Raw genomic sequence first — 27,282 nt, 5'->3', positions numbered from 1 at the left:
TCCTCCTAGTAGTAAGGACTACATCTAACTCGTTTTTGAATTGGCCTCAACAACTTTCTGTGGTAGAGAATTCCACAGGTTCACCACTCTCTGGATGAAGAAGTTTCTCCTCATCTCGGTCCTAAATGGCTTACCCCCTTACACTCGGTCCCTTCATCTAATTATTAATAGCTGAGGCCCAAGCACTGCTCCGTGCGGTACCCTACCAGTTACAGCCTGCTAACCTGAAAATAACCCTTTTATCCTTGCTCTCTGTTTTCTGTCCATTAATCAATCCTCTATCCATGCTCAGACATTACCCCCAACCCCATGAGCCCTTTATGTGGCACCTTATTGAATGCCTTTTGGAAATCCACTGGTTCCCCTTTATTTACTCTTCCAGTTAAATATTGGCCAGAATGCCCCTGCTCTTCTTTGAAACAGTGCCAATGAGATCTTTTATGTTCACCTGAAAGGACCTTGGTTTAACGTCTCATCCGAAAGACGAATATAACGTTTCATCCAAAAGACGAATATAAAATATAGGGCCATTAAACTTCTTTCTGCACTGGGTGTGGGATCTGGGGGCCACTGCGTTGCCTGTGACGTGATGTCACCTAGTCTGGCACCTGGCACTAATTCACCACTTTTAGTCTAAACACTGCCCAATCCTTTACTATAATGAATTTCTAGCCCATAATATATAAAGTGAATTTAATCCCGTAATATGGAGCCAGTTCAGTTCTTTTGGTTAGCAACTGTTGAGGCCACTGGCCTAATTAATTTATCCAATCTCAGGCTATCATTTTGCCCTGTTTTAAGCTGCTATATTGTGCAAAGATTCCCTTTGCCTCTGTAGATTACTATTTCTCGTGGCGGTGTACAACATACTCTAGGGTATAAGTGATGGGACAATTAGATACCAAGAATGAATTGCATATTCACCAACCAAAAACTGTTCTCTCCAATAAAATGTATTTCAATGATCTCTCTTATAAAAGTAGGTGGAATGCTGAGAGTATGAAGCACTCTCACGCACCATCACCTTGCAATGGGCATGAGAGTGGGTATCAGATGCTAGAAATCTCATAATTTATGAATACAATTTTACAGACATCAACAATAAACATTGATGAACACTTTGAAGATGGATAAAGCACTTTTTCCTGGCACTCACTGAACTTTCACCCCACCACCAGTATATACCCTACATTTTGCCATAAGCATTTTTTTTAAATTAAACATAGGGGGCTAAAAGTTGGATTGGACACAAAAACAGGCACGAGGATCGTGATGCACGTACCGCCCATGCTATCGCCCACACCAAGATGGTGCTCAGTGTGGGCCACAGCGGAAGTCAGCACAAGCGGGCCGGTTGACATTTTTTCTTCAAAACTGGCTAAAACTATTAGCGCTATGGAGCTGAATTACATGGCCAGGGAATTCTCCGAAGATTTCAGCTTTTTTCCTGACCTCTAGTGAGTTCGAGAATGCAGTTGTATCTCCATCTGGGATCGAGGTCCTTCATGAGCTCCAGCACTGCAAAGCTACAACTTCAAAGATGCATCAAGGAGTCTATCTGCACGATGGACCAAGCACTTCCACCTGTCACTCAAGAGTTCAAGCTGAAAGTCTCAGGAACATAATCAAGTGGAAACATAGCTAAATTGAGAGATTTGTTTTAAACGATGAAAATTCAAAATAAAAGGCTGATTTCTCTCAAAAAAAGAAGCCTGAGGGGGTGACCTGATAGAGGTCTTTAAGATTGTGAAGAGGTATGATCGGTAAAATGCAGGGAAAATGTTTTCACTTGCAGGGGAGACCAAAATTCTGGGCTATAAATATAAGCTAGTCACTAATAAATCCAAAGGGAATTCTGAAGAAAGTTCTTTTGAACAGGGCCTTGGTGAGGCCACACCTTGAATATTGTGTGCAGTTTTGGTCTCCTAATCTGAGGAAGGACATTCTTGCTATTGAGGGAGTGCAGCGAAGGTTCACCAGACTGATTCCCGGGATGGCAGGACTGACATATGAAGAAAGACTGGATTGACTAGGCTTATATTCACTGGAATTTAGAAGAATGAGAGGAGATCTCATAGAAACATATACAATTCTGACAGGATTGGACAAGTTAGATGCAGGAAGAATGTTCCCGATGTTGGGGAAGTCTAGAACCAGGGGTCACAGTCTAAGGATAAAGGGTAAGCCACCAAAGACCAAGATAAGGAGAAATGTTTTCATCCAGAGAATTGTGAACCTGTGGAATTCTCTACCACAGAAAGTTGTTGAGTCCAGTTCGTTGGATATATTCAAAAGGGAGTTAGATGTGGCCCTTACGGCTAAAGGGATCAAGGGGTATGGAGAGAAGGCAGGAGTGGGGTACTGAAGTTGCATGATCAGTCATGATCATATTGAATGGTGGTGCAGGCTCGAAGGGCCGAATGGCCTACTCCTGCACCTATTTTCTATGTTTCTATGTTTCTTTACCCAGAGAGTGGTAATGTGGAACTCGCTACCACAGGGAGTGGTTGAGGCGAATAATATAGATGCCTTTAATGGGAAGTTGGATAAGTACATGAGGGAGAAAGGAATAGAAGGATATGCTGATAGGGTTAGATAAAGAGGGGTGGGAGGAGGCTCATGTGGAGCATAAACATCGACATGGCTTTGTTTGGTCGACGTGGGTTTGTTTGTGCCATACTTTCTGCGTAATATAAATGTATGTCTTTCTATCTTTCTCTGTATAACCTGAAGCAGGTTACACTTTGACAGCACAATAAAAGAAAAAAAAACAAATACTTTCCATAATGCACACCAGTTATGATTACATTTTTGTTTTGTTTCAAAGGGCTAGAAATGTTGTTGCGGCCTGTTTGGGGCGATAACTTTTGAAAAGTGAGAAAAGTGGCCTTTTTTCAGCCCAGGAACTTCAGCTTTAGTACTCCAAGAGGGGGGTGGAATGCTAAAACAAGCGCTACCACGTCCCGTCGCGCTAAAGGGAGTGAGAAGTGGCGGTAGCGGCAGAGCGCTGAAGAATGTTCAGTGCAGCGCTGCTGGCATCAGAGGCTCCTTCCCTCACTTAAAGGGAAGGGCAATGATGGGTTGCAACATTCTTCTTATTATTTCTGTGGGGCAACGAGACCTGTGCGACTTCCATTACAGCCCCAATCACTCTCAGAGAGTGGAGGGCTGAGACATCGCGCAACACATGAGCTGTCAAAAACATTCATCAGGCACCGGATTGGTGCAAAGAATAATGTTTGCCCTACCTGACCACCACAGCCTTGAATTATCATGCCCCAAGCGGCCAGCCGAGGTGACGACGCCTCCTGCAGCTGCCGTTGTTGACGCCCGGCGATACAGCAGGGGCCAGGAGCGAATGTCACAACCGGGGCGGTAACGGGGCGCTGCGCACCTGACGATGTCACGATCTACGGGGCGCAAGAGAGCGAGGCAGTAAGTGTTAGCGGCAGCGCAAAACCGCCAGGGAAGTTCGCGGGCGTCGGCGATAAAAAGGTGTTAATTATACTTTAGTTGCATCCATGGCACATAATGGGTTATGACGGTGCATCTCCTCCATTGCTGTGACACTTGGATGTAGAGAGAAGCTTTGCCTAACAACAAAGGGCATTCTCTCAGTCAAGAGCTTTGGATCAACTGACAGGGCAATGGAACCTCGATTAACACACAATGCTTCTGGCACAAAGGTAAGAAATAGATGCCTGAAGGTGCACGTCCCCAGGCTTCATGGTTAAAATGCTGTTCTGTGATGAAACTTGTGTAGTGTGTTTTGATCCGTTCCTTCAATTGGTGAAGCATGACTCCAGCTGTAAAGTGGGAGAGAGTTCGATTCCCAGAACTGTCAACTCTCACTCTAATGAGCTCAAAACGAATGGGGCAGCCAACAATTTCTTGTTATTAAAAAAAAATCTGTTTTTCCACAACAGTCACACTGCATAACCCTCATGGCTGTGAAAATGTCTTGATCATTCAATACAGAAAGATGCAGTCTGTGTAGTGCACATGCATCAATGAGCAACGTACATAATTCATCAACATGGCACCTGCTTTAAGAAGAGAAAGTGATCAAAGGAAGCACTATTGGGTAAAAAGCTGGAAAATTCCCTCTTATCTGGGACTGTATAGCTGCTGTGCATCTCAGTCTTACCTCCTGAGGTTTAAACGCTGTAAACTAGGCGAGTGAGTATGTTTCCACAGCGCAGAAGCGGATGTTTGAGGACAAGAAATGAGCATCTTTGACAGAAGAGCCAATATTTGTTTGTCTGACATCTCGGGCAGGTACAAGAGCAGCCATCACTGCCTGGAAATTCATTGCTGCTATCGGTGTCCCTGCGACCTCAAATCAGGGCAACTCAATCAACAGGCCAGCAAATTGCGGTGGAAGTTATTCATGCCTGTTCTACTCCACAAAACTAAGGGCCAAAAATATAAGACTAACTCCAATTAGGAATTCAGGAGAAACCAGAGAGTGGTTAGAACGTGCAACTCGTTACCACAAAGAATGATTGAGGCAAATAGCATAGATGCATTTAAGGGGAGCCTGGATCAATACATGAGGGGGAAAGGAATAGAAGGTTACGCTGATGGGGTTAAATGAAGAGGGGTGGGAGGAAGCTCGTGTGGAGCATAAACACCGACATAGGACCTGTTGGGCCGAATGGCCAGCTCCTGTTCTGTAAATTCAATATAATTCTATGTAAATAGAACAACTGAGTGGTGAGATGCTTGGAAAAATATAACTCGTAATGGGGTGCATGCATAAGTACCATCATCGTACATACGCGTGATGATACTCGCAAATTAATTTCCATATCTGACCATTCCCTATCAGTAAATATTGGCATTGATTGGGAGCCTTTCATGACCTCAGGATATCCCACACTGTTTTACAGCCAATGAAGTATTTTAGAAGTGTAGTCACTGTTGTAATGTAGGAAACACAACCGCCAATTTGTGCACTGCAAGCTCACAAGAACAGCAACAAAATACATGATCAGATAATCTGTTTTAGCTGGTTGAGGGGTAAATATTGATCAGCGATTCTGTATCTTTACCACTACATGGTTTGAAAGTGCCCCCAAGTTTATGATTGATCAGTATTTGTTCAAGCTAGTAATTATTGGTCCTCTAGAGCTTAAACAATGGGTGTATCGTCAGTACAATTCCATCACTGGGAGACTGGGAAAGCAAGACTGACTGGGCCGCAGACCTCCAATCATCTCCCTAAGCTCTTTGGTGATTCTCATCGCGAAGTAGTACAGGCGACGAACCCTGTTTTTGGCGGCATGTTTTGTTTTCAAGGGGCATCCAGCACACACTATAAAAAGACGAGCATTTGTATTCGACTTGCACAGCAAGGTAATCAAAATCTACGGGCCCGAACTTGGTGGCCTTACCGCCCACTGCCGGCGAGATTTTTGGGTGGTCGCCCCTCGGTGCTTTCGTGGAGACCTCCCGCCGGCGGGAGGGGAGTCCCACTGGGAACCGGCCGCTAGCGCGCAAATCGCGTAAGTGTCCTCCTGCCCGCCGAGCTGGCAGTTTGGTGTGGATGGGAGTCGGTGGCAGCAGGGGGAAGGACCGCTGCATGGAGGCAGATCTAACCCCAACGGTAAGTAAGAAGTCCTGCAAAAAAAGGTTAGTGAAATTCTTTTTTTTTCTCAGCAATTTATGTGTATGGGGCCCCTTGAAGGTCTCCCGTTTGTTTTGTTTTGGTGAAAATGTATTTACTTTGTGCTCCCCCTTCCCTGGGCCCAACTCAATCCTCAGCGGTACTTTGCCAAGGATCGCATTTGCCGCCGAGATTGGGAGCTCCCGCCCGCTGCCATCCAGATTCATGGCGTATGTCGTTTTTTTGCCACCGGGCGGTTTTTCAAGGACTTCTTCACGAAACTCCCGCCCAGAGTACTGTCAGGTATCTCGGTGGTCCTTTGGGGGGGGGGGCACTTGGGTGGAACTTGGCTTCCACCAAGTTCGGGCCCGAAAAGGTCAACATCATTTTCTGCTTTTCAATTCTGTCCCTCTAGAAATGAACCCCAGTGCCTTGCTTGCATTTTTGATGACCTTATTAACCTGCATTGCTACTTTTAACGATTTGTGAATCTGCTACCCTAGATCCCAATGTTCCCTGTACCACATTTTGCCTTTCATTTTCCGAAAAGTATATGGCCTTTTTAGTCCTCCCACCAAAAATGCACCACTTCACAGTTATCCACATTGAAATTCATTTGCCATGCCTATTTTGCAAGTTTATTAACATCTTCTGTATCTTGTTGCAGTCCTCTTCAGTATTAACTACACCCCCTGATTTGGTGTCATCCACAAATTTTGAAATTGTAGTTCTTATTCCCGAGTCCAAAACATTTCTGTAAATGGTGAACAACAGTGGTCCCGGCACTGATCCTTGCAGAACATCACTTCCCACCTTCTGCCAGTTTGAGTAACTACCTTTAACCCCTACAGTCTGGGGCCGAAATTCACCGCCGCTGGAAACAGGTCGCACCGACTGTTTTTCCCGTGTTTTCACCGCCACGGTAGATGCGGTGGCCTCTTGTGCGAAATTCAGCTCTTTGTCTTTTTTTTTCGAGCGGGGCGGAAGTGGGTCACAATGGGGGCAGGAGCAGAGCGTCAGTCACAAGCCACATGGCAGAAGTGGTGGCGCGCGGGGCGTCTGGCGCTGTCAGTTATCGGCATAGCGCTGACATCATCGCGGCACCACTTCTCTCCCTTTCACACAAAGAGAAGAACTGCTGCGAGCTCTATGAATATTTTGGTTAGGTCATCGGGTCACCAAGGAGGGTTTCGGCCGGGCCAGTGGGCCTGGCACTCAAGAGGGCGTATTATTATCGGGCAGTCGGCCGAAAAGAAAATCAGATGGCGGCCGCGGCAGTGCTCCCTCCCATTTAATGGTGGCCGCACCGCCATTTTGCATACACTGCAAACACAGCACACCAACAGAAAAACACTGTTGGGGGCACTGAGCGACGGCTATAAGATTTTTTACGGTGAATTTTGCTTGCGGGGCAGGAGATCAGCGGTGCGCGCTTTGATGATGCACTTAGGCAGCTTCGGCAGCAGCGGGTTGGGAGTGGGGATCACCAGATAAAACGAGGAGAATTCCGCAATTGGCGGCCATTCGACATAAATTCGGTGGCAGCCGCGTGGTTGCCGCTTTCCGGCAGTACAGGCCCTAGCGGGAGGCTGAATTTCAGGCCCTCTGCTTTGTAGTCAGCTTGCTATCCATTCTGCTAGGGTGGATAGAGTCCCTTGACTCCACATGCTCTGACCATAGTCATGAGTCAGAGCATAGTCATGCGGTACTTTATCAGAGGCCTTTTGAAAATCCAATTATTTTTCATCTACTGCTTTACTGCTATTTACTCTTTCTGTTACTTCTTCAAATAATTCAATAAGGCTGATCAAACATGAGCTTCCCTTTTGAAATCAGTGCTGAGTACTCTTTATTATCTTATTGGTGTCTAGATTTTTTGATAATACGGGGCCAAAATTACCCTCAGCGTGAAATAGGGGAGGGTACTTCGAATTAGCCAGAAATTTAGCGCCCATCAGGAAGAGTTCGGAAATTCGGCTGTTAGTTTACGACGCCGCTTCCCAATGCTTTCAGGCGCTGTTGGAAGCGGTATCGGGGCGGTGTCCATCAGTCAGGAGTCGGCCGGCAATTAAAACAAAATGGTGGCCGCGGCAGTGCGCCCTCCCCTTTATGGGCAGCTGCACCGCCCGGCCACCAGCAGCTTCCCGCCTTGCGAAGCTGTCGGTGGCACCGACCGGTGGTGGTCGTGTTCCCATGGGATTGAGAAGGGGTGACCGCTGGGCAGTAAGGGGTCGGTGGCGGCCGACAAGGGGTTGGGAGCGCTGGGTGGGTCGGAAACACAGGGCACGGCAGAAACTTATTCCCACCACCTCCGGCGCGGGGACAATTACGCATGCACCTGCACCTGACCCACACTCTGCACCTGACCCTGGTCGGTAAGGCCTTACCATCCCATAAAGGGGGAAATTCCCGCTCCTACATCTTTGATTAACGATTCCATTATCTTTCCTACCACCTACATTAAGCTAATTGGTCTATTGATCCCTGGATTTGTTCTATCTTCTTTTTTATATGTATGAATAACATTAGCTGTCCGCCAGTCCTCTGGCACTATTCCTTTTTCTAATAGATATGTAACAGTGTCTCTGCTATCTATTCCCTAACTTCTTTTAGTACGCATGGATGCAATCCATCTGGACTAGGAGTCTTAACCTTTTTCAGCTTGACTAGTTTATCATATTTCCCCCACTTCTATCTTAAATGCTGTTATATCTTTTTTGATCTCTTCTTCTAATGCCATGTCCACCCTATTAGTCTCCCTGGTAAATTCTAAGGCAAAATAGTTATTCAAGAGTTCTGCCATTTGTCTGTCATTGCCTGTGAGTTTTTCCTGTGCATCCAATAGTGTCTGAATCCCTATCCTGGTTTTACTTTTGTTAATTATGTGTCAGTAGAATACTTTATATTTCTTTTAATATTCCTTGATAATTAAATTTCATAGTTCCACTTTGCCTTCCGAATTGTTTGTTTGACTTCTTTCCGAACCTCTTTGTATTCCCTTTTGTCATCCTCTCCTTTATTGTCTATGGCCTCAAATTTCTCCACGCCTTTTTTCTGGCGCCCTCACTCGAGGTGCGCCGTTTTTGTCCACCTCCAAGCACGCCGAAAATCTTCCTCGCGATTCTGGCCGCTCCCCAGCCTCTCCTCGGTGGTGGCTCTGCACATGCGCGCTAGAGTCTGCGTGCATATGCATTAACTCATGGCAGCCAGCAATCTGTGAGTGCTCGCTGTGTGGGAGGGGCCCGAAGCACGCCGTCCCTAGCCCTGGCCGAATGGGCTCCCTCATCGGCGGCCCACTGCGTTCGCTAAGGTAGGACTTCTATTTTTTATTTGTTATTTACTGATTGATTGATTGCTTATTACTTTGGTCTGTGTGTTTTAGGTGCAGGGTTCCTTCTATTTTTTATTTGTTAATTAATTGTTGATTAATTTTTGTGCTTTGTTTAGTGCTTGGTGCTTTAAATGTATTTATGCTTCTTTAATGTTGTTGTGAAGGTGTTTAGTGCTTTGCAAGGTCCCCTTCCCCCTCTATCTCTGGCTGCCTGCGCTGATTTCTTCAGTCACCGCTAGGTTTTTCTGAACGTACAAGAGTGCCCACTTACGCTGGCCTAAGTTAGTTTGGAGTAACTTTTAGCTGGCTAAACATGCTTAAATGGCCAAAATAGGCGTAAGTGGCTGGTAACGCCCACTGTTGAAAAGAAAAAAAAATAAACTAAAAAAAAACTAAATAACTCAATTACACTGGCGCAAATTAATTGACCATAATTGCAACTAAAAAGATAGTCCAGAAAAATTAAGTTGCTCCAAAAAAAACGGAGCAACTCCTGGGGAAATTTGAGCCATAGTACACTTAGAGTACGCCTTTATCTTTAGTTTCAATTTTGTAACTTATAATTAGCACTGTTCACAATAAAATCTGTACACAGTTATCTGACCAAGATCATGTGACACTATTTGTCACAATTCTGTGTCACAAAATTAGCAACAGACAATATTCCATTTTGTCTCGGCCCCCCCTTACTGTGTGTAGCAAATGTCTGATACCAATTTTGCAGTCCCAATAATCAGTTTCAAATTGTAGACTCTTCATTGCTGGTTGGATGACTTTTTAAAATTTAAAACCACAAATTGACAGATGATGCCTTGCAAAAAGGACACCATGGCATAAAATAAACAGTGTACTGTAGCCACACTAAATGTTAATGGATTTTTGCAGATTTAGTGCTGTTGCTGAAATTATTTTTGCAATTTCATTTCAGTTTAATAAGGTTGGTGTCTGTGTTGCTTCACAGATTAAATTCTTAGCTTCAATTGTTTTTTCCTACAGAAAATTGCTCTTTTTTTTAAATTTGCACTGTTTGGTTTAGTTGTACTTATATTAAAATAATATCTTTGCATTCCCCAAAGATTTTTGCTGATGCAAATTTTACTGTTAAAATTACATCATCAATCTCCTTTGTGGTAATATTAAATTCACTTTGGAACATAGGAACAGGAGAAAGCCATTCAGCCCCTTGAGCCTGTTCTGCCATTCAATTAGATCACAGCTGATCTGTATCTTAACTCCATCTACCCACCTTGGTTCCGTAACCCTTAATACCCTTGCCGAATAAAATTCTATCAATCTCCATTTTGAAATTTTCAATTGACCCCCAGCCTCAACAGATTTTTATGGGAGAGTGTTCCAGATTTCTACTGCCCTTTGTGTGAAGAAATGCTTCCTGACATCACCCTTGAACAGCCTAGCTCTAATTTTAAGGTCATGTTCCCTTCTTCTGGACTGCCCCCACCAGAGGAAATCATTTCTCTCCATCTATCCTATCCTTCAATCATCTTTAACACCTCAATTAGATCATCCCCTTAATCTTCTATACTCAAGGAAACACAACAACAACAACTTGTATTTATATAGCGCCTTTAACGTAGCTAAGCATCCCAAAGTGCTTCACAGGAGCATTATCAAACAAAATTTGACACTGAGCCATGTAAACAGATATTAGGGTGGATGAGGTAGGTTAGAAGGAGTGTCTTAAAGGAGGAAAAAGAGGTAGAGAGACGGAGAGATTTAGTGAGGGAATCCCAGAGCTTAGGGCCTTGGCAGCTCAAGGCACGGCCGCAAATGGTGGAGTGATTAAAATTGGAGTTGCTCAAGAGGGCAGAATTGGAGGAGATATCTCAGAGGGTTGTAGGGCTGGAGGGTCTTGAAAACATGGATGAGCTTAGTCTATGCAACCTGGTCCTCATAATTTAACCTTTTTAGCCCAAGTATCATTCTGGGGAATCTGCACTGTGCCCCCTCCAAGATCAATAAATCTTTCCGGAGGTGCTCTTGATGACCTGACCATTTTCTCTTGTTGCTGGAAGCTGGTTAACTTCCAGGAGCAACTCTGCAACAGACCCAGAACGGATCACGGGATGGTCAATGTCACATCTTGCACAAGAGAAAACCCAGGTTTAAGAAGCCAGCCTCAGCCTGAGACACAAACACTAATGAACTGATTTTTCCATTTTGAAAGAAAAAAAAGAAAGCCTTGCATTCACATAGTACTTTTCACGACTTCAGGACATCCCAAAGCACTTGACCATGACCTCAAGCAGACCAGAGAGCCACTCTGAAAGTCTCCGGCTCTGGGAAACCATGCTACAGTTTGGGTTTATTAGCGGATTCTTGCTGAATTTTATGTTTCTGAAGAAGTCTAGCAGGGAGGAAGAGCTTACTCGGGGTAAGCAATTAAACTGACGTTGTTAAGCAAAAAATTTAGGTGGAATTCTCATTCTTTTCTTTTAATAAACTTTGTTAAAAAGAAAAACTCCCCTTGGGCTTTTCTTCCCCTTTATTTGATTTTAAAACCTACGAAAATGACGGTCAGGAAAAGACCAGCTTAACCATCAAAGCCATCCCTCTGACACCATGATTCATGGAGCATCATGACTAGAATCACCACCCCTCCCCACCCCCTCCCCACCCCCGATTCACACCCCCTGCTACCTCCCAGCCATGTAATCTCCTGGGAGAAGCTGAGAAAAAACAGACAAGAACCCAGCGCCAATAAGGGAAAAAAATACTCTGAAGAATTCCTCTCCGACTCCCTCAGGCGATGGAAATCGGTCCAGGAGATCGTGGCATAAAGAGTTGATGCAAGGCAGATTTAGAAATGAGTGCCTCCTTCTTATTTTGAGCACTCTGCTAATGGCCAGGACAACAAGCATGCATAAGGATTCACTAATACTAGTTCAACATTAACATAGTGTAATGTCCACACTGTGGCTATGGATGTATTGTGTACTGCAACTACAGAGTTAATAATTAAACAGACACAGGAAGTTCCAGTGCCTGCCATGCTAGAAAGCTGTGTGTGCTTGTGTTCTGTGAATATATCACATTTGGCGGCGAGATGGGATTTTTCAGATGATTTAAAGCTGAAATTTTGTTGGTGAAGGATTCAGCCAGCCGACAGAGAGACTTTGGAAACTTCTGTCTTTGGAAAAAGCTACAAAATCCGAGGTAAAATACAGCACACTGTGTGAACAGCTAGAAATTAAAATGGCAGCACCCGCAGGTGTAATGGGACATTTGGGTGAATATAGACACGACCGGGAATGTTTTAAAGCATATGTGGATCGGCTAGAAATGTATTTCAGTGCAAATAACATAATCGAAGTTCCGGAGAATGCAGTCCAGAATCAGGCGATATTGGAACGTAAGAGAGCGATCTTCTTATTGGAAGCTGGACCGGAATTGTTTGAAACACTGATAAATCTGCTTGTGCCTGCCAAGCCAAAGGACACAACGCTTAAAGAGATTTTAACGAAGCTGGAGCAGCACTATAACCCCAAACCGTTAGAAATTGCTGAAAGCTATCGGTTCGGTATACAAAATCAAAAGACAGATGAAATTATCAGTGATTACATTGTAGCATAAAAAAAGCTATCTATTCCTTGTAATTTTGGAAACTTTCAAAACCGAGCATTGCGGGATCGTTTTGTTTGTGGCGTGAAAAATTATGCGATTAGAAGAAAGTTATTGACGACGGATGACTTGACTTTTAAGATTGCTTGTCAGACAGCGAGGTCGATGGGCATGGCCGATAAATAGTCCCGAGAATTTCATAATAATTACGGTCGTCAGTCAACTGAGGTAAATCGCCTGCAGGTTCAAAGTAAAAGGCAGCGGGGGCCCAAAGTCTCAGAAACTGGAAATTTTAACAGAGCATTGAAGTCATGCTATCGGTGCCTTGGACAACACATTGCTCAAAGCTGTCCATATGTGAAGGCAGAGTGTTTCTTCTGTAGAAAGACTGGGCATCTTGCGAAGGCAAGCCGACTGAAAGGTAAACCAGCTTTTAAAGCTATGAGTCCAGAGTTCAAAGCTATGAGTAGAAATTCCCCAGAGACTACATAGCATGGAAGAACAACAACAGGATGAGGAGATGTTAGAGTTACACGTCATCAGGAGCATGAGGTTAATGGACAGCGATTCGGAAAGTATCAAAATCCACATGGATGTTGCGGGATTCAAGATACCAATGGAAATCAACACAGGTGCATCCGTGAGTTTAGTACCGGAGTCGCTATACCGTGACAAATTGCATGATTTCCCATTGGAGAAATCCAAGATGGAGCTGCGAGGCTACTCGGGAGAGAAAATTCCTGTGGTAGGTCATATCACCGTACCGGTGAAATATAAAGATTAATTTCAGAACTTGTCTCTAATAGTAGTGAAAGGAGACAAGCCTGCCTTACTAGGAAGAAATTGGTTGAGCTCACGGAAGCTGGCTTGGAGTGAGATTTTCCGTGTGGAAGCGAGATTTGCATCAACGGATGAGGTTATCAAGAAGTATCCGAAGGTGTTCTGCGAAACGGGCAGTCCGATCCAAGGCTTCAAGGCGAGTGTCAGGGTACAGAAGGATGCTAGATCAGTTTACTGCAAGCCATGTTCCATACCATATGCGCTCAAGGAGAAAGTTGAGCAAGAACTCAAAAGTCTAGAGACTGAGAACATTATTTGTAAGATAGATCGATGTAATTGGGCTACACCCATTGTTGTTGCACCTAAGTCCAATGGTAAGGTAAGATTGTGTGGTGATTATAAAGTAACCGTAAACCAGGTTCTAGAGAGTAATGTCCCCAATACATTGCCGAATATAGAAGATTTGTTCACAACACTGACAGGTAGTCAGATCTTCTCAAAACTGGATCTTACAAATGCCTACTTACAGCTTGAACTAGATGAGGAGTCTAAGTCATACTTGACTATAAAACTCATCTAGGCCTATATCAATTTAATAGGCTGCCGTTTGGAGTGTCTTCCACCCCTACCATATTCCAAAGGGTGATGAACCAGATTTTGCAAGGTATTGAAGGGGTAGTATGTTATTTGGATGACATATTAATTTCAGCACCAAATAGACAAATTGATAATAACATATTGAATTAAATCCTCAAATGGCTAGAGAAGCACAGAGTTCGAGTGTCTGCTCGTAAGTGTGAGTTATTGCAATACTCAGTGGAGTATTTAGGGTACAGAGTAGCCAAAGATGGTTTACATCCAACCATGGGAAAGCTGGATGCAATCAGAAATGCACCCACTCCCAGGAATGTCACTGAACTTCATTCATTCTTGGGTCTTTTGAACTATTATGGGAAGTTCCTACCAAATTTGGCTACAGTGTCACATTCACTTAATGAACTTTTGAATATACAGGTCCCTTGGAAGTGCTTCAAAGAATGCGATACAGCATTCAAGGAGTGTAAAAGCAACTTGGTAGAGAGCACCATGTTAGTTCACTATGACATATCTAAGGAGATTAAGCTAGCATGTGATACCTCTCCGTATGGAGTTGGGGTAGTAATCTCTCATGTATTTCATAGTGGGGAGGAGAGACCAATTGCTTTTGCTTCATGCCAGTGAGTGTAATTATGCGCAAATTGAAAGGGAAGCTTTGGCATTAATTTTTGGGGGCAAGAAGTTTCACAAATACTTGTATGGTCGTAAGTTTACCATCGTTACGGACCATAAGCCCCCAACAGCAATCCTCCATCCAAAGTCCCCAGTTCCAACATTAGCTGCAGCCCGAATGCAGAGATGGGCTTTGATTTTGTCAGCATATACATATGATATTGAATACAGACGATCAGCTGATCACTGTAATGTTGATGCAATGTCGAGATTGCCTTCCCCATCACAAGTTACACCCGATAGGGAAGAAGTGTTTTATTTTTCATACATTGATGTACTGCCAGTCACAGCTGAAGAGATTGGTAGAGCAACCAAACGTGACCCAGTGATGTCACAGGTGTATGAGTATATTGCAATTGGATGGCCAAACCAGGTAACAGACAAAGATATTCATCCATTCTTCATGCGAAGAAATGAATTATCAGTCGATAAAGATTGTATCATGTGGGGTGCAAGAGTGGTTATACCAAATAAATTCAGGTGAAAATTATTAGGAGACCTCCATGACCAGCACCTGGGAATGTGCTTGACCAAGAGTTTTGCATGCAGTTATTTATGGTGGCCAGGTCTTGATAAAGATATAGAGTACATCGTGAGTCAGTGTACGACATGTCAATCAGGAAGCAAGCAACCAATATTGGTACCATTACAGCCATGGAAATGGCCTCCCAGGGTGTGGCAAAGGCTACATATTGATTTTGCTGAGTTCAAAGGACTACAATTGTTCATTGTGACTGATAGCCATTCGAAGTGGGTTGAGATGTTTCCAATGTGGAAAATAACAATAAGTAAAACATTAGACATTTTGCGAAGATTATTTTCTTCATTTGGCCTGCTGAAGAAATTGTTTCGGATAATGGACCACAATTTTGTTCAGAAGAATTTGCACAATTCATGAGCAAAAATGGTGTGAAACATACCAAGGTTCCACCATACCACCCTGCTTCGAATGGTGCAGCAGAGTGCACTTCACAAATTGTAAAACGTGCCCTCATAAAACAAATGTTAGATCCAAATCCAAGGAAATGAAAGTTGTCATTGGATGACAAATTGGCTAATTTTTTGATTATGTATTGTAATACTCCTCATACAACTACTGGTAGAACACCAGCAGAGTTGTTTCTCAAACGACAGCCATGAACCAGATTCTCGTTGTTCAAACCAAATTTGGCACAGTCTGTATTAGAGACACAATTAAGACAGAAAGAGAATCATGATAGAGGTAGAGTAAAAGAGAGAAGTGTGAAATTAAACCAAAAGGTGAGAGTGAAGAACCATCACCATAAATGGGTAACGTGGTTACTAGGAAGAGTGGTAAAGATATGTGGTCATCACACATATTTGGTAAAGATGTTTGATAATGGACAGGTTAGATTTTTTCACATTGATCATATTTTACCTACAGACAAGGAAGGAGTTGAAGGTGGGAATGATTCAATTACTTCTGACTCATCAGATAGTTTTGATATACCAGTAGCAAATCCTACATCTAATGTACTGGAAACAAATCCAAGAGAAAAGCAGAATGTAAGTCTGAGTCCGAGTCAGGAAAACAAACAACCTGAAGTTAGAGTGAGTTCAAATGAAAATCAAGGAAACTCTGTGGAGGAAAACATTCCTCAGGATGAACCTCGAATGAGTTTAAATTCAACACCATGTTTGGAAGGTTCTGTTCGAGAGCGAAGGTATCCTCTTCGAAACAGAAAACAAGTGGTTAAGTTAAATTTGTAAATATGAAAAAAAAGTCTATATCCTGTGTTATGTATAAACATGCAAGTTATGAATGATGTTGTTATAATAACTTCTTCTTTAAGGAGAGAGAAGTGTAATGTCTGTAAGCTTGTAATGTTTGTAGTGCCACACTGTGGATGTGGACGTATTGTGTACTGCAACTGCAGAGTTAATAATTAAACAGAAGCAGGAGGTTCCGGTGGCTTCCGAGAGAGCTGCCTGCCATGTTAGAAAGCTGTGTGTGCTTGTGCTCTGTGAATATATCACACATATAATTGCAACATGAATCCTTACAGCTCCTTTAAAGAGCAGTCACCAAAACCACTACTAAATCCAATAGGACATTCTGAAGAAGCTTCTTTACCCAGAGAGCGGTTAGAATGTGGAACTCACTGCCACAAGGAGTGGTTGAGGCGAATAGCAGAGGGGAAGCTAGATAAGTACGTGAGAGAAAAAGGGATAGAAGAATATGCTGATAGGGATTAGATGAAGTAGAATGGGAAGGGGCTCTTGTGGAGCATAAACACTGGCATGGACCTGTTGGGCCAAATGGCCTGTTTCTGTGCTGTACATTCTAAGTAATACTTGCAGCCCAAGCTTCTTTAGCCAACAATATAATTGTTATTAAAACCTGTTCCCGAAATAAACAAGTGTGTCCTGCCCCTGTTGTGAAAAAAAAAATTATGACTGGGAAATGACCTCCTGATTGGGCTGATACTGAAGACTGGGGAGACATTTGCCAAAACTAACCAGATGGCGGTCCACACAAGTAGAATTGTTTTCGCATGAATTGTCGACGCAGTCATCAATGTTCTGGTCACATCGCACTCCAGCAAATCCAGGGCTACAGAGACAGTAAAACCCATCCACCACTGTAACAAAGACAGAAAGGGAGAGAAAGAATGGGAGTTATTGTAACCCAGCACGGCCAGGCCCACACTGATTAACATTCTTCCAACGTAATGAGCAGGCTGTATTATTTGATTTTGGGCAAAGAAATGTGCTGATTCCAGATCCACTTCATCATAATCTTGCAGGGCTAATGATCAGAGTCATTCCTCTATTTTATCATTAATGATGTGTAAAAAAACAGTACGCCATTTTATGGAGCATCGGAGCTGTGCACAGGACTGGTGACAGCAGTAATTGTACTTTTTAACCCTGCGGATTTATTACTGTCCCCCGATTCTTCATTATCCTTAAGACTTACCATGCAGTCTGCATTGTCACTCTGCCTCTGCACATGCAGTTGTGACTACCCTCATTAAATGCTCGAAGTCCTTAGCGACACCAGCCATTTTCGCTTTCGAGCTCAAGCGTTGTGTGTGGCCATGATTCCGTCCCAGACACAACAGAAGCAGAGGCCCCTGAAGAGCGTGGCTAATAACTTCCAGCAAACAGCTCTTGCGCCTCCTGATAAGGTACGGCACAGCTTACCGCGAGGCGAATGAATCCATCCACCTTTTTCCTGACGCAGAGACTCAGTGAAGCAACCTGGCTCGGCAACAGTTAAAGGCGCACATTCCATGGGAGCCTCTCCGCCATGTATACTTTTTTTATTTTTGACGGCGGATTAAGTCTGTCATTTATCAAACATAATTTTAAAATTATTACACACTCTGCTTGACTGCTCTGCTTCAGTATTACTAAAATAAAGCTCGTCAAGGGCACAGCGCTGGTCACATTCCACTGGTTCAGGTATCAGAAGCAGACAACTGAAATCTCATTAAGGATTTTCTCATTAGCTGTGGTGGTGACCCATGGAAACATAAACCGCACTGCCAGGAGTCACGGCAGTGTTGGTGAAGAGGCTCCAAAAAGACAATTTGGATCAGGTTAAACTTGTGTTAACCTATCTGCTGTTTTCTCCCCCAGAGACACCCGATGGCAATGCTGGCCGCAGCACTAACTAGGGTTGCCAACCCTCCAGGAATGGGCTGGCTTCTCCAGGAATTGATGACTGATCTCTGGGACACGGCTGTGAGCAAACACCCTGGAGTACCAATCCTTCAAAAAAAGATGTGTTTTTTTTTTCCATTTTCTTTGGACATTTCTGAATACTAGTTACAATAATATTGGAGATGGGTAAAAAAAAGCTGTTTGACTGACAGTCAAGATTCAGCCATTCATTGAATTTTTTTGAGGAGGTAACAAGGAGGGTCGATGAGGGTAGTCAGTATGATGTAGTGTACATGGATTTTAGCAAGGCTTTTGATAAGGTACCACATGGTCATGAAAGTAAAAGCCCACGGGATCCAGGGCAAAGTGGCATGTTGGATGCAAATTTGGCTCAGAGGCAGGAAGCAAAGGGTAATGTGACCGGAAGGCTGTTTCCAGTGGGGTTCCGCAGGGCTCAGTACTGGGTCCCTTGCTTTTTATGGTATATATCAACGATTTAGTCTTGAATGTAGGGGGTAAGATTAAGAAATTTTCAGATGATACTAAAATCGGCTGTGGGGTTGATAATGAAGAAGAATGCTGCAGACTACAGGAAGATATCAAAGAACTGGTCAGGTGGGCAGAACAGTGGCAAATAGAATTCATTCTGGAGAAGTGTGAGGTAATGCATTTGGGAGGGCCAACAAGGCAACACATTAAATGTTAGAACACTGAGAAGTGTAGAGGAACAAAAGGACCTTGGAATGCATGTCCACAGATCCCCGAAGATAGCAGGCCAGGTAGATAAGATGGTTAAGAAGGCATACGGAATACTTGCCTTTATTAGCCAAGGCATGGAATGCAACAGTAGGGAGGTTATGCTTGAACTGTATAAAACACTAGTTAGGCCACAGATAGAGTACTGTGTGCAGTTCTGGTCACCGCATTACAAGAAAGATGTGATTGCACTAGAGAGGGTACAGAGAAGATTGCCTGAACTGGAGAATTTTAGCTATGAGGAAAGATTGGATAGGCTGGGTTTATTTTCTTTAGAACAGAGGAGGCTGAGGGGAGACCTGATTGAGGTGTATAAAATTACGAGGGGCCGAGATAGATTAGATAGGATGGACCTATTCCCCTTAGCAGAGGGGTCAACAACCAGAGGGCACAGATTTAAAGTAATTGGTAGGAGGTTTAGAGGCTATTTGAGGGAAAATGTCTTCACCCAGAGGGTGGTGGGGGTCTGGATATTTCGGTTAATGAAGAGTCTTTTTGCTTTCCTATTGGCCGTGGGAATGCAGTGCACCGTGAGGATGGATGTGTCAAGCGACCAATGGCGAGAGCACGGGGGGGGGGGGGGGCGCGGGGAGGAGCGGTTGGAGAGAGGAGGCCGTGTGAGGAAACCTCCGGGAATACGTCCGACCAGAGTTAGCAGCCCTAGCGCTAAGGCAGCTGTACATTGAGGAGTGACGGGGCAGCCTGGACTCACCGTCGTAGCAGAACCCGTGGAGGCAGGGGCTGGAGCCGCAGTCGTTGACGTTGATCTCGCAGCGCGGGCCGGCGAAGCCCCTCGCGCACGCGCAGCGGAATCCCAGGGGGTGCGTGTCCAGATCCGTCTCTTCCACACACGCGGCTCCGTTCTCACAGGGATTGGAGGCCTCGCAGGGCCGAGCCTCGCAGTTGATGCCTTGGGAAAGGAAAACAGGCAAAGCTGTCAGACAGGAGCGAGCGAACCAAGTTCCCTCACACTTTTCCCAGTACAACCCTACAGCAGAACCAATCTCCAGTAAATAGCTTCTCCTAATTCGTTTTTGAAATGTTTACCTTCAAAATCTAGAAATTCGTTGTTGCTGGATTTACCCATGTGTTGGATATTGTCCACCAATAACTCAGTCTTTTTTTTTTACATTGATAAATAAATGATAATAATTTGAATTAAGCAATGTAAGCAATACAGCAAAGTCGGAGTTCGGAGCGCAAAAAGATTGGAATAATCAAATCATTCAAATTAAGCGACTTTGACTTAAGAGGAGGCTGTACAACCGAGAAATTGATTCAAAATCATTTCACAGAGTAAAGAGGGTGACTTTATGATGGTCGCATTTGAAACACATTCTCGCACTTGGGGGCAAAGAAAAAATGAAATCAGATTATTCGTAACTTAAAGCCATTTGAATTTTGAGAGCCTATTTTTCTTGTCCTGTCACAGAATGCAACCTTCAGTGTGTGAACAGCATTGTCTAGAAATAACAGTTCATTAATATAAATATACACTCACATCATAATTCACTTACAGAACCTGAAAGAGCAAAAGCGCTTGGAAATGAAGTCAACCTGAAATACAAAGGAGTCGCAGACTGTTTGCCTTGTTTTAGATCGGCTTTCGTCAAGAGAAACCTTGCATTTCTATAGCGCCTTTCATAACCTCAGGATGTCCCACGGTGCTTTACAGTCGGTGAAGTACTTTTGAAGTAAAACAGCGAATGCTGGAAATACTCAGCAGGTCAGGCAGCATCTGTGGAGAGAGAAACAGAGGGCTGGAATTTGAACTGTTTCACTGCCCGGTTTCTCGGCGGTATTGGCCGTTTTGGGCGAGAACCGGGTCGGCGAAAAATTCCACAGCTGAGTTCCGCCGGCGGTTTCGAAGTACCGCTCGGGAGCGGACTGCCGGCGTGCACTGTCCACAGATCGCCAACGCCCAATTTTTGGCTCAGTGGTGACCCGTAGGTAGATTGAAAAAAAAAGCACCCACCAGAATCAACGGAGCTGGACGGTAGGTAAGTAGCCTTGCAAAAAAAAGGTAAGTTCTTACTCATTATTGTACAATTCTCTTGCAGTGATTTAAGTGAAAAGGGTCCTGAGAAGGTTTTTCTGATATTTTATTTTACGTTTTTTGAAAAAATATTTTCCCCTCCTAGGCCCAACCCACAGCCTTGGTGTAAATTTTAGTAATTTTAATAATTATCGGCCACTTTTTTTTAAGAACCGCCCAATTGGCCCAAGATTCCATTTTCTCGCCGCGAATCGGGGTGTAAGGCCCATTTTTTATTCCGCTGGGCGGATTCTTTTTTTTTTTAACTGGAATTTTTGGTCAGCGATAATTTGGGAATCTTAGTGGTATTTTGGGCGGAAATCCGGCGTTGGTGGATTGTTTGGGAATTCTATCCCAGATTTAACGTCTCAGGTCGATGGCTTTTCGTCAGAATTCTGATGAAAGGTCATCGACCTGAAACGTTAACTCTGTTTCTCTCTCTCTCTCGCCACAGATGCTGCCTGACCTGCTGAGTATTTCCAGCATTTTCTGTTTTTGCAATTTTAGATTTTCAGCATCCGCTCTATATTGCTTTTGTACTTTTGAAGTGTAGTTACAGGTATAATGTGGGAAATGCAGCAGCTAAGTTGCACACAGCAAGGTCCCACTAAGAGCAACGTGATACATAACCAGATAATTTGTTTTAATGATGTTGGTTGAGGGATAAATATTGGTTAAGACACCGGGGAGAACTCCTGTGCTCTTCTTCCAAATAGTGGTGTGGGATCTTTTACGTCCAGCTGAGAGAGCAGAGGGGGCCTCGGTTTAATGTCTCATCCGAAAGACTGTACCTCTTATTGTATAGCACTCTGTCAGTACCGCACTGGAGTGTCAGCCTAGATTGTAGTTAACCCCAGGTATAAAATATTGGTCTTGGAGGGATTGCAGTTCCAAGTCACCAGAATGATACTCGGATTCAAAGGGTTAAATTATGAGGACAGGTTGCATAGACGAGGCTTAGATTTCCTTGAGTATAGATGATTAAAATGTGATCTAATTGAGGCGTTTAAGATGTTTAAATGAATTTATAGGATAGATAGAGAGAAAATATTTCCTCTGGAGGCGGGAGTCCAGCACAATAGGGTATAACCATAAAATTAGAGTTAAGCCGTTCAAGAATGATGTCAGGAAGCACTTCTTCATACAAAAGGTAGTGGAAATCTGCAACTCTCTCCCAAAAAGCTGGTGAGGTTGGGGATTAATACAAAATTTTAAAACTGAGATTGATAGATTTTTATTAGGCAAGGGTATTAAGGGTTACAGAACCAAGGTGGGTAGATGGAGATAAGATACAGATCAGCCATGATCTAATTGAATGGCCAAACAGGCTCAAGGCCCGGAATGGCCTCCTCCTGTTCCTATGTTCCAATTATGTGCTCAAGTCTCTGGAGTGGGATTTGAACCCACGAACTTCTGACTCAGAGTGTCTGTAAGGGTTCATGGCAAATATATGTTAGTGACCGTTGTCCGGAATAGCCTGAGATGAGTCAGTTTGGCTGTGGTGTGCCAAGTGACACCACGTAGATTTAATGCGCCTCCGTTATTCTGTTAGTTCCTCCTTCTGCACAAGAGGTTTTGCTGCACTTGCAGACTCTGGGGATAGCTTTTATATCCAAGTGATGTGATGCATTATGCAATTCCATGTCACACCTTTACTGCCCTTGCACTGTGTGATAAGTTTTGATATCTAGGTCGCTCTGTATTTGTCATGTGTGTGGTGCACTTTCCTTTTGTTACCTTGCTGCATTCTGCCCCGATATAAATAGATAATTTCAATGCATTCTGCAACAAACTGGCTGTTCTGTTGAAAATGAAAATTCATAGTGCCATTTTTTTTAGCAGGTATGGCGGTTGGTGTGTGTCTATTGGTAAAGCAATGAGTGGTGCCATTTGTGATAGGACTCAGGCTCACACCTTCTGAATTTCTACTTTAATTTGCTCTGATGTGGGAGGAACCAATCAGAGGCCAGCTCCCATCCCCACCCCCCCAACAGGGAGAGTGGCAAGGAAGTTATCCCAGTGTCACTATTCCATGTATGAGCATCAAAGCTGAAGAAAATCATCACATTTTTTAGCACAGAAGGAGGCCATTCAGGCCATCATTCACTTGCTGGCTTTCTAAATGAGTTATCTACTTAGTCCCGTTCCCCTGCTCGTTCCCCGTACCCTTTTATTTTTCTGCTTTGGTGGAAACCTGGTAGGAGTTGGTCCACAGAGTCAGATCAGTGAAACCAAGGAGGGAGGATAGAATTAGAGGGGAAAATAGCTGAGAGAAAAATGGATATTTAAAAAAAAATGTTCTCTTTCTACAGCATGTACAGGATAGACGTCGAGAGGATGTTTCCAATTGTTGGGAAGACCAAAATTAGAGGCCATCAGGTAGTCACTAATAAATGCAATAGGGAATTCAGAAGAAACTTCTTTATCCAGAAAGTGGTGAGAATGTGGAACTTGTTACCACAGGGAGTAGTTGAGGTGAATAGCATAGATGCATTCAAGGGGATGCTCGGTAAGCACATGAGGGAGAAAGGAATAGAAGGGTATGTTGATAGGGTAAGAAGAAGAAGGGTAGGAGGAGGCTCGTGTGGAGCATAAACACCAACATAGATCAGTTGGGCCAAATGGCCTGTTTCTGTGCTGTTATTTCTATCTAATCAATTTTACATGGGTTAATGCCTCCATTAAGTGACCACAAAAGGAATTTTAAACAAATATGTTAAGCGTTGATATGCCCCAGTGACGATTCAAGCCCTATGTTTCAGAGTGATTTGTGCCATTGTAAAAATATTTGCCACTTTTTCTGTAAAGAACAGTCCCCATTTTGTTTTCTGCATTTGTGAGCATTGTGATGCAATGGGGCAAATGACAGTGAAACATGGAGCTTGAAACTTCACTGGGGTATATCAACACTTAACGTTTTTGTCTAAAAGTTGTTTAATCAAATGTCTTGTGTGGCATGTGTGAAGAGTTAAATGGAGGATTTTGAATGTCACAATGTATGATAGATCCCAGTAGCGTGACCACATCTCTCACTTTATAAGTAATTGATACCGCTCATACCCTAGCCACGGAAAATGTGGGTAAGTTATTTAGCAATATTCCAACACATTTCTCAAATCAGTGTTGTAATATATGCACCTGTGAATATGCTCACAGATTTGTAGACCTGTTGCTCCCTGGAGGTGGAACACGCAGTGTCCACTGATACGCTCGTGGCCTTCCGCGAGAGGTGGGCGCAGGAGGGACTGGAGTGCATCGTTACCCCCGGCAACCAAATTTTAATTTGAACCATGTCCAAAGTTTAATTTGTTTAAGTTTGTCGGTTTTAGTGCCCGCCCCCTTTTACCCAGGGGGCACTTGTATAATTTGTGTTTTGAGTGCCCTCAAAAAAAAACAAGCAGCCACTTGTTTGAAAGTGTTTGGAGTATGCCTCCCCTTTAACCAGGGGGCACTTGATTAAAGTGCACAACTAAAATTGTTGTAGAGCTAATGCATTCTGAGTGGCTTAATTAGTCACGTGATGTTCACAAGACTCAATAAAACGCCAGTCAATTGAGTCTAGATCATCCACAATGAGGTATGCAGTTGTGAGCCTAGTGGATGAACTGGTAATGTGTAGTTGGATTGTTAAACCTTTGTTAATGAACCAACTAGTTCTTAATAGCAATGTGTTGCTATAAATTCTTAAACAAGACCCCAGGAAGCAAATACATTTCAACTGTTACTTTCTTGAGGATATCTCAACTATACATTAGCTTCACAACAGCCACACGCTAGCAGCAAGAGCCTTCATTCTTTACAAGTTGCATTCTTTATAAAAATAGGTTCAAGTCCCATTCCACACTCTTGTGCACAAAACTCACAAGATTTTTTCCTGGCGCATCTACTGATGCAATGAAGCAGCGCAACTCGGGCAAGTACGCCAGAAATCGGACTCGGGGAAAATTTAGCCCTATGAGAGGCAAGAATGTCAGGGAAGCAATAGGCTTGATGGATTGACTGGCCTTTTCTTAATTCCATGATGCATTTAAGAGGAAGTTACATAGTACAAGAGGGGGAAAGGAGTAGAAAGATATATCGATAGGTTGAGATGAACATGTGTGGGAGGTGGAGCATATACGCAGGCGCAGACCTTTTGAGCCAAATGGTCTGTTTCTGTGATGTCAATTCTATGTAATAGTTTAATATGTTCTTATTGAGAATGTTTGCGCACTGTGCATTATAACAGGGTGATGGATATATACGTGCACAATCTCATTCTTATTATTCAGTACATGTTTGCACACTGCACATTATATTAGCACAGGTTCTGGATATATACATGCACAATCTCATTTTGTTGAAGGCATGAATATTATATTGAAAAATAAGGACAACCAAAGAGGGAATTAGAACTTGATCCAAGGATAATACTCACGCTTAATTTTAAATAAAATGAGAAATATAGAACTGGTGCACTTTTCTTCACAATTTCTAGAATTTCACAAAGTAAAGTACTTGTTAAAAATCAAAGTGCTGACTTTGCACTTGATATAAATGATAATAAATGTGTTCATTTGACGCATCTAGAATAAGGCTGTTAAAAATGATTTCTCACGATTATTTTAGTCATGGAAATGACAGAAAATTAAAATGGGTAGACATGATTATAATCATGTTGCGGATATGGGTTATTTTTCACCTTAAACAGCTACCCATTCCCCCGCAAACTAGCCCACCTCTCCCTTTATGTGCCCCTGGCCTGCTGATTGGAATAGCAGCAGTACCAGAGAATGTATCAAGCCAGGCGTGGCCAGTATAGCTGATACATTGCCTGAACACAAGCACTGAAGCTGTTAGCTCCATCCCACTATAAGGCCTACTTTTGATCCCTCTTGTCTCATTTGTAACTTCGCTCAACAATGAAAATAGCTTACATTTATAGAGCACTTTTAATGAAGTAAAATATCCCCAAGGTGATTCACAGGAATGTTATCAGACAAAATTTGACATCGAGCCACATATGGAGATATTACTTCAGGTGACCAAAAGTTTGGTCAAAGAGGTAGGTCTTAAAGAAGGAGAGAGAAGTGGAGAAGATTGGAGAGGGAATTTCAGAGCTTAGGACATAGACAGCTGAAAGCACGGCTGCCAATGGTGGCGTGAAAGAAGTTGGGGATGCACAAGAGGCCAGAATTGGGTGTTGAATTGTACTTGTTGACATGTTATTGAACGGAAGAACACCATTGGTTGTTTTTGTGCTGTTTCCTGCATCTTTGATGGCTTATTTGCTGGTTGGGTTGTCAAAGAAGGAAGGACCATGTGAAGATATTGGCTGCCTTTGCCAAGATCTCAGTGCCACCGACCGCAATTCACAATTCACTCTGGTATAGAAAGGATGATTCTTGCTTCTCCTCTACAGAGGGTAGAAAACGACTCCTCCACCAGTTCTTTCCAGGTGCCTCTGACTAGGGAGACTCTCCTTTTTAGGATCTGTATGTCATTTCTGAGGATCCCAGAACAAGTATCCATGTTATTTGTTACGCTTTGTCATGATGGCGAAGACACCTTGAATTTACAAAGATTTAAAGACTCTACTTAAATTTAAGCCACAAAAAATATACAACTACATCCAAGACTACAAAATTTATGCAGCCAAACTAATCATTTGCTTTTCCATTTTAGAGCCCAGCTATAAAAGAGCTGAAGGTACCACATTCCTCATGCTACTGAGAAAGGTTGGGGTGGCTGGAATGAGTTGACTAGTCCAAGCCTTGAAATGGCCCGCCTCTCATCTTCCACCCTCCATAAACGTGAGCTCATCCAAAACACTGCTGCCCATATCCTAACTCACACCAAGTCCCATTCACCCAATGTTGGATTAAAAAACGTCATTGATTGCTTTCTCTGCTCTTCTACCAGATATACCGCACGGCAGTTTCCTGATACTGATAGATACATTATATGTAGACAGAGAAAGCTGCAACAGTACATGTAATGTGTTCAGGGAGTCACTGCTCTTTGGTGTTGCCAAGAGGTCAAATGTTATTCGGGTTTCCACACTCATTCATGATTGCTTGATAAAAGCAGGACACAGACTACGCAGTAAGCACATGAGATGTGTTAATCAGAAATAAAAAGGCAAGGCAATGGGTAAAATTCTACCTGCGAGCATCCTCTACACATTAATAAAGCTGTGCGCTGATCAAATGCACACCTGTGTGTCTGTGTCATCACTCATTGGCAGTGAAATGTTCACTGGTGATTGGATTTAAGGTGCCATCTAATTATGCAATTTGTTCGATAACGTTTTAT

At 43.3% G+C, this 27,282-nt stretch overlaps 1 protein-coding gene across 1 annotated transcript in view; it reads right to left on the bottom strand.

Moving 5' to 3' along the window:
* LOC139266569 (protein eyes shut homolog) overlaps window positions 1-27,282 on the bottom strand; it is a 341,043-nt gene that overhangs the window by 285,729 nt on the left and 28,032 nt on the right. The window contains exons 3-4 of the mRNA XM_070884164.1: window positions 19,666-19,863; window positions 17,049-17,170 (exon numbers count right to left, since the gene is read on the bottom strand). Coding sequence (XP_070740265.1) covers window positions 17,049-17,170; window positions 19,666-19,863 — 320 coding nt within the window. The remainder of the gene's footprint in view (window positions 1-17,048; window positions 17,171-19,665; window positions 19,864-27,282) is intronic.

This window comes from Pristiophorus japonicus, chromosome 7 (assembly GCF_044704955.1).
Source record: "Pristiophorus japonicus isolate sPriJap1 chromosome 7, sPriJap1.hap1, whole genome shotgun sequence".
NCBI classification, from domain to species: Eukaryota; Metazoa; Chordata; class Chondrichthyes; family Pristiophoridae; genus Pristiophorus; species Pristiophorus japonicus.
Note: the sequence above shows the minus strand (reverse complement) of the source record. Positions and strands in the feature narration are given on the sequence as shown.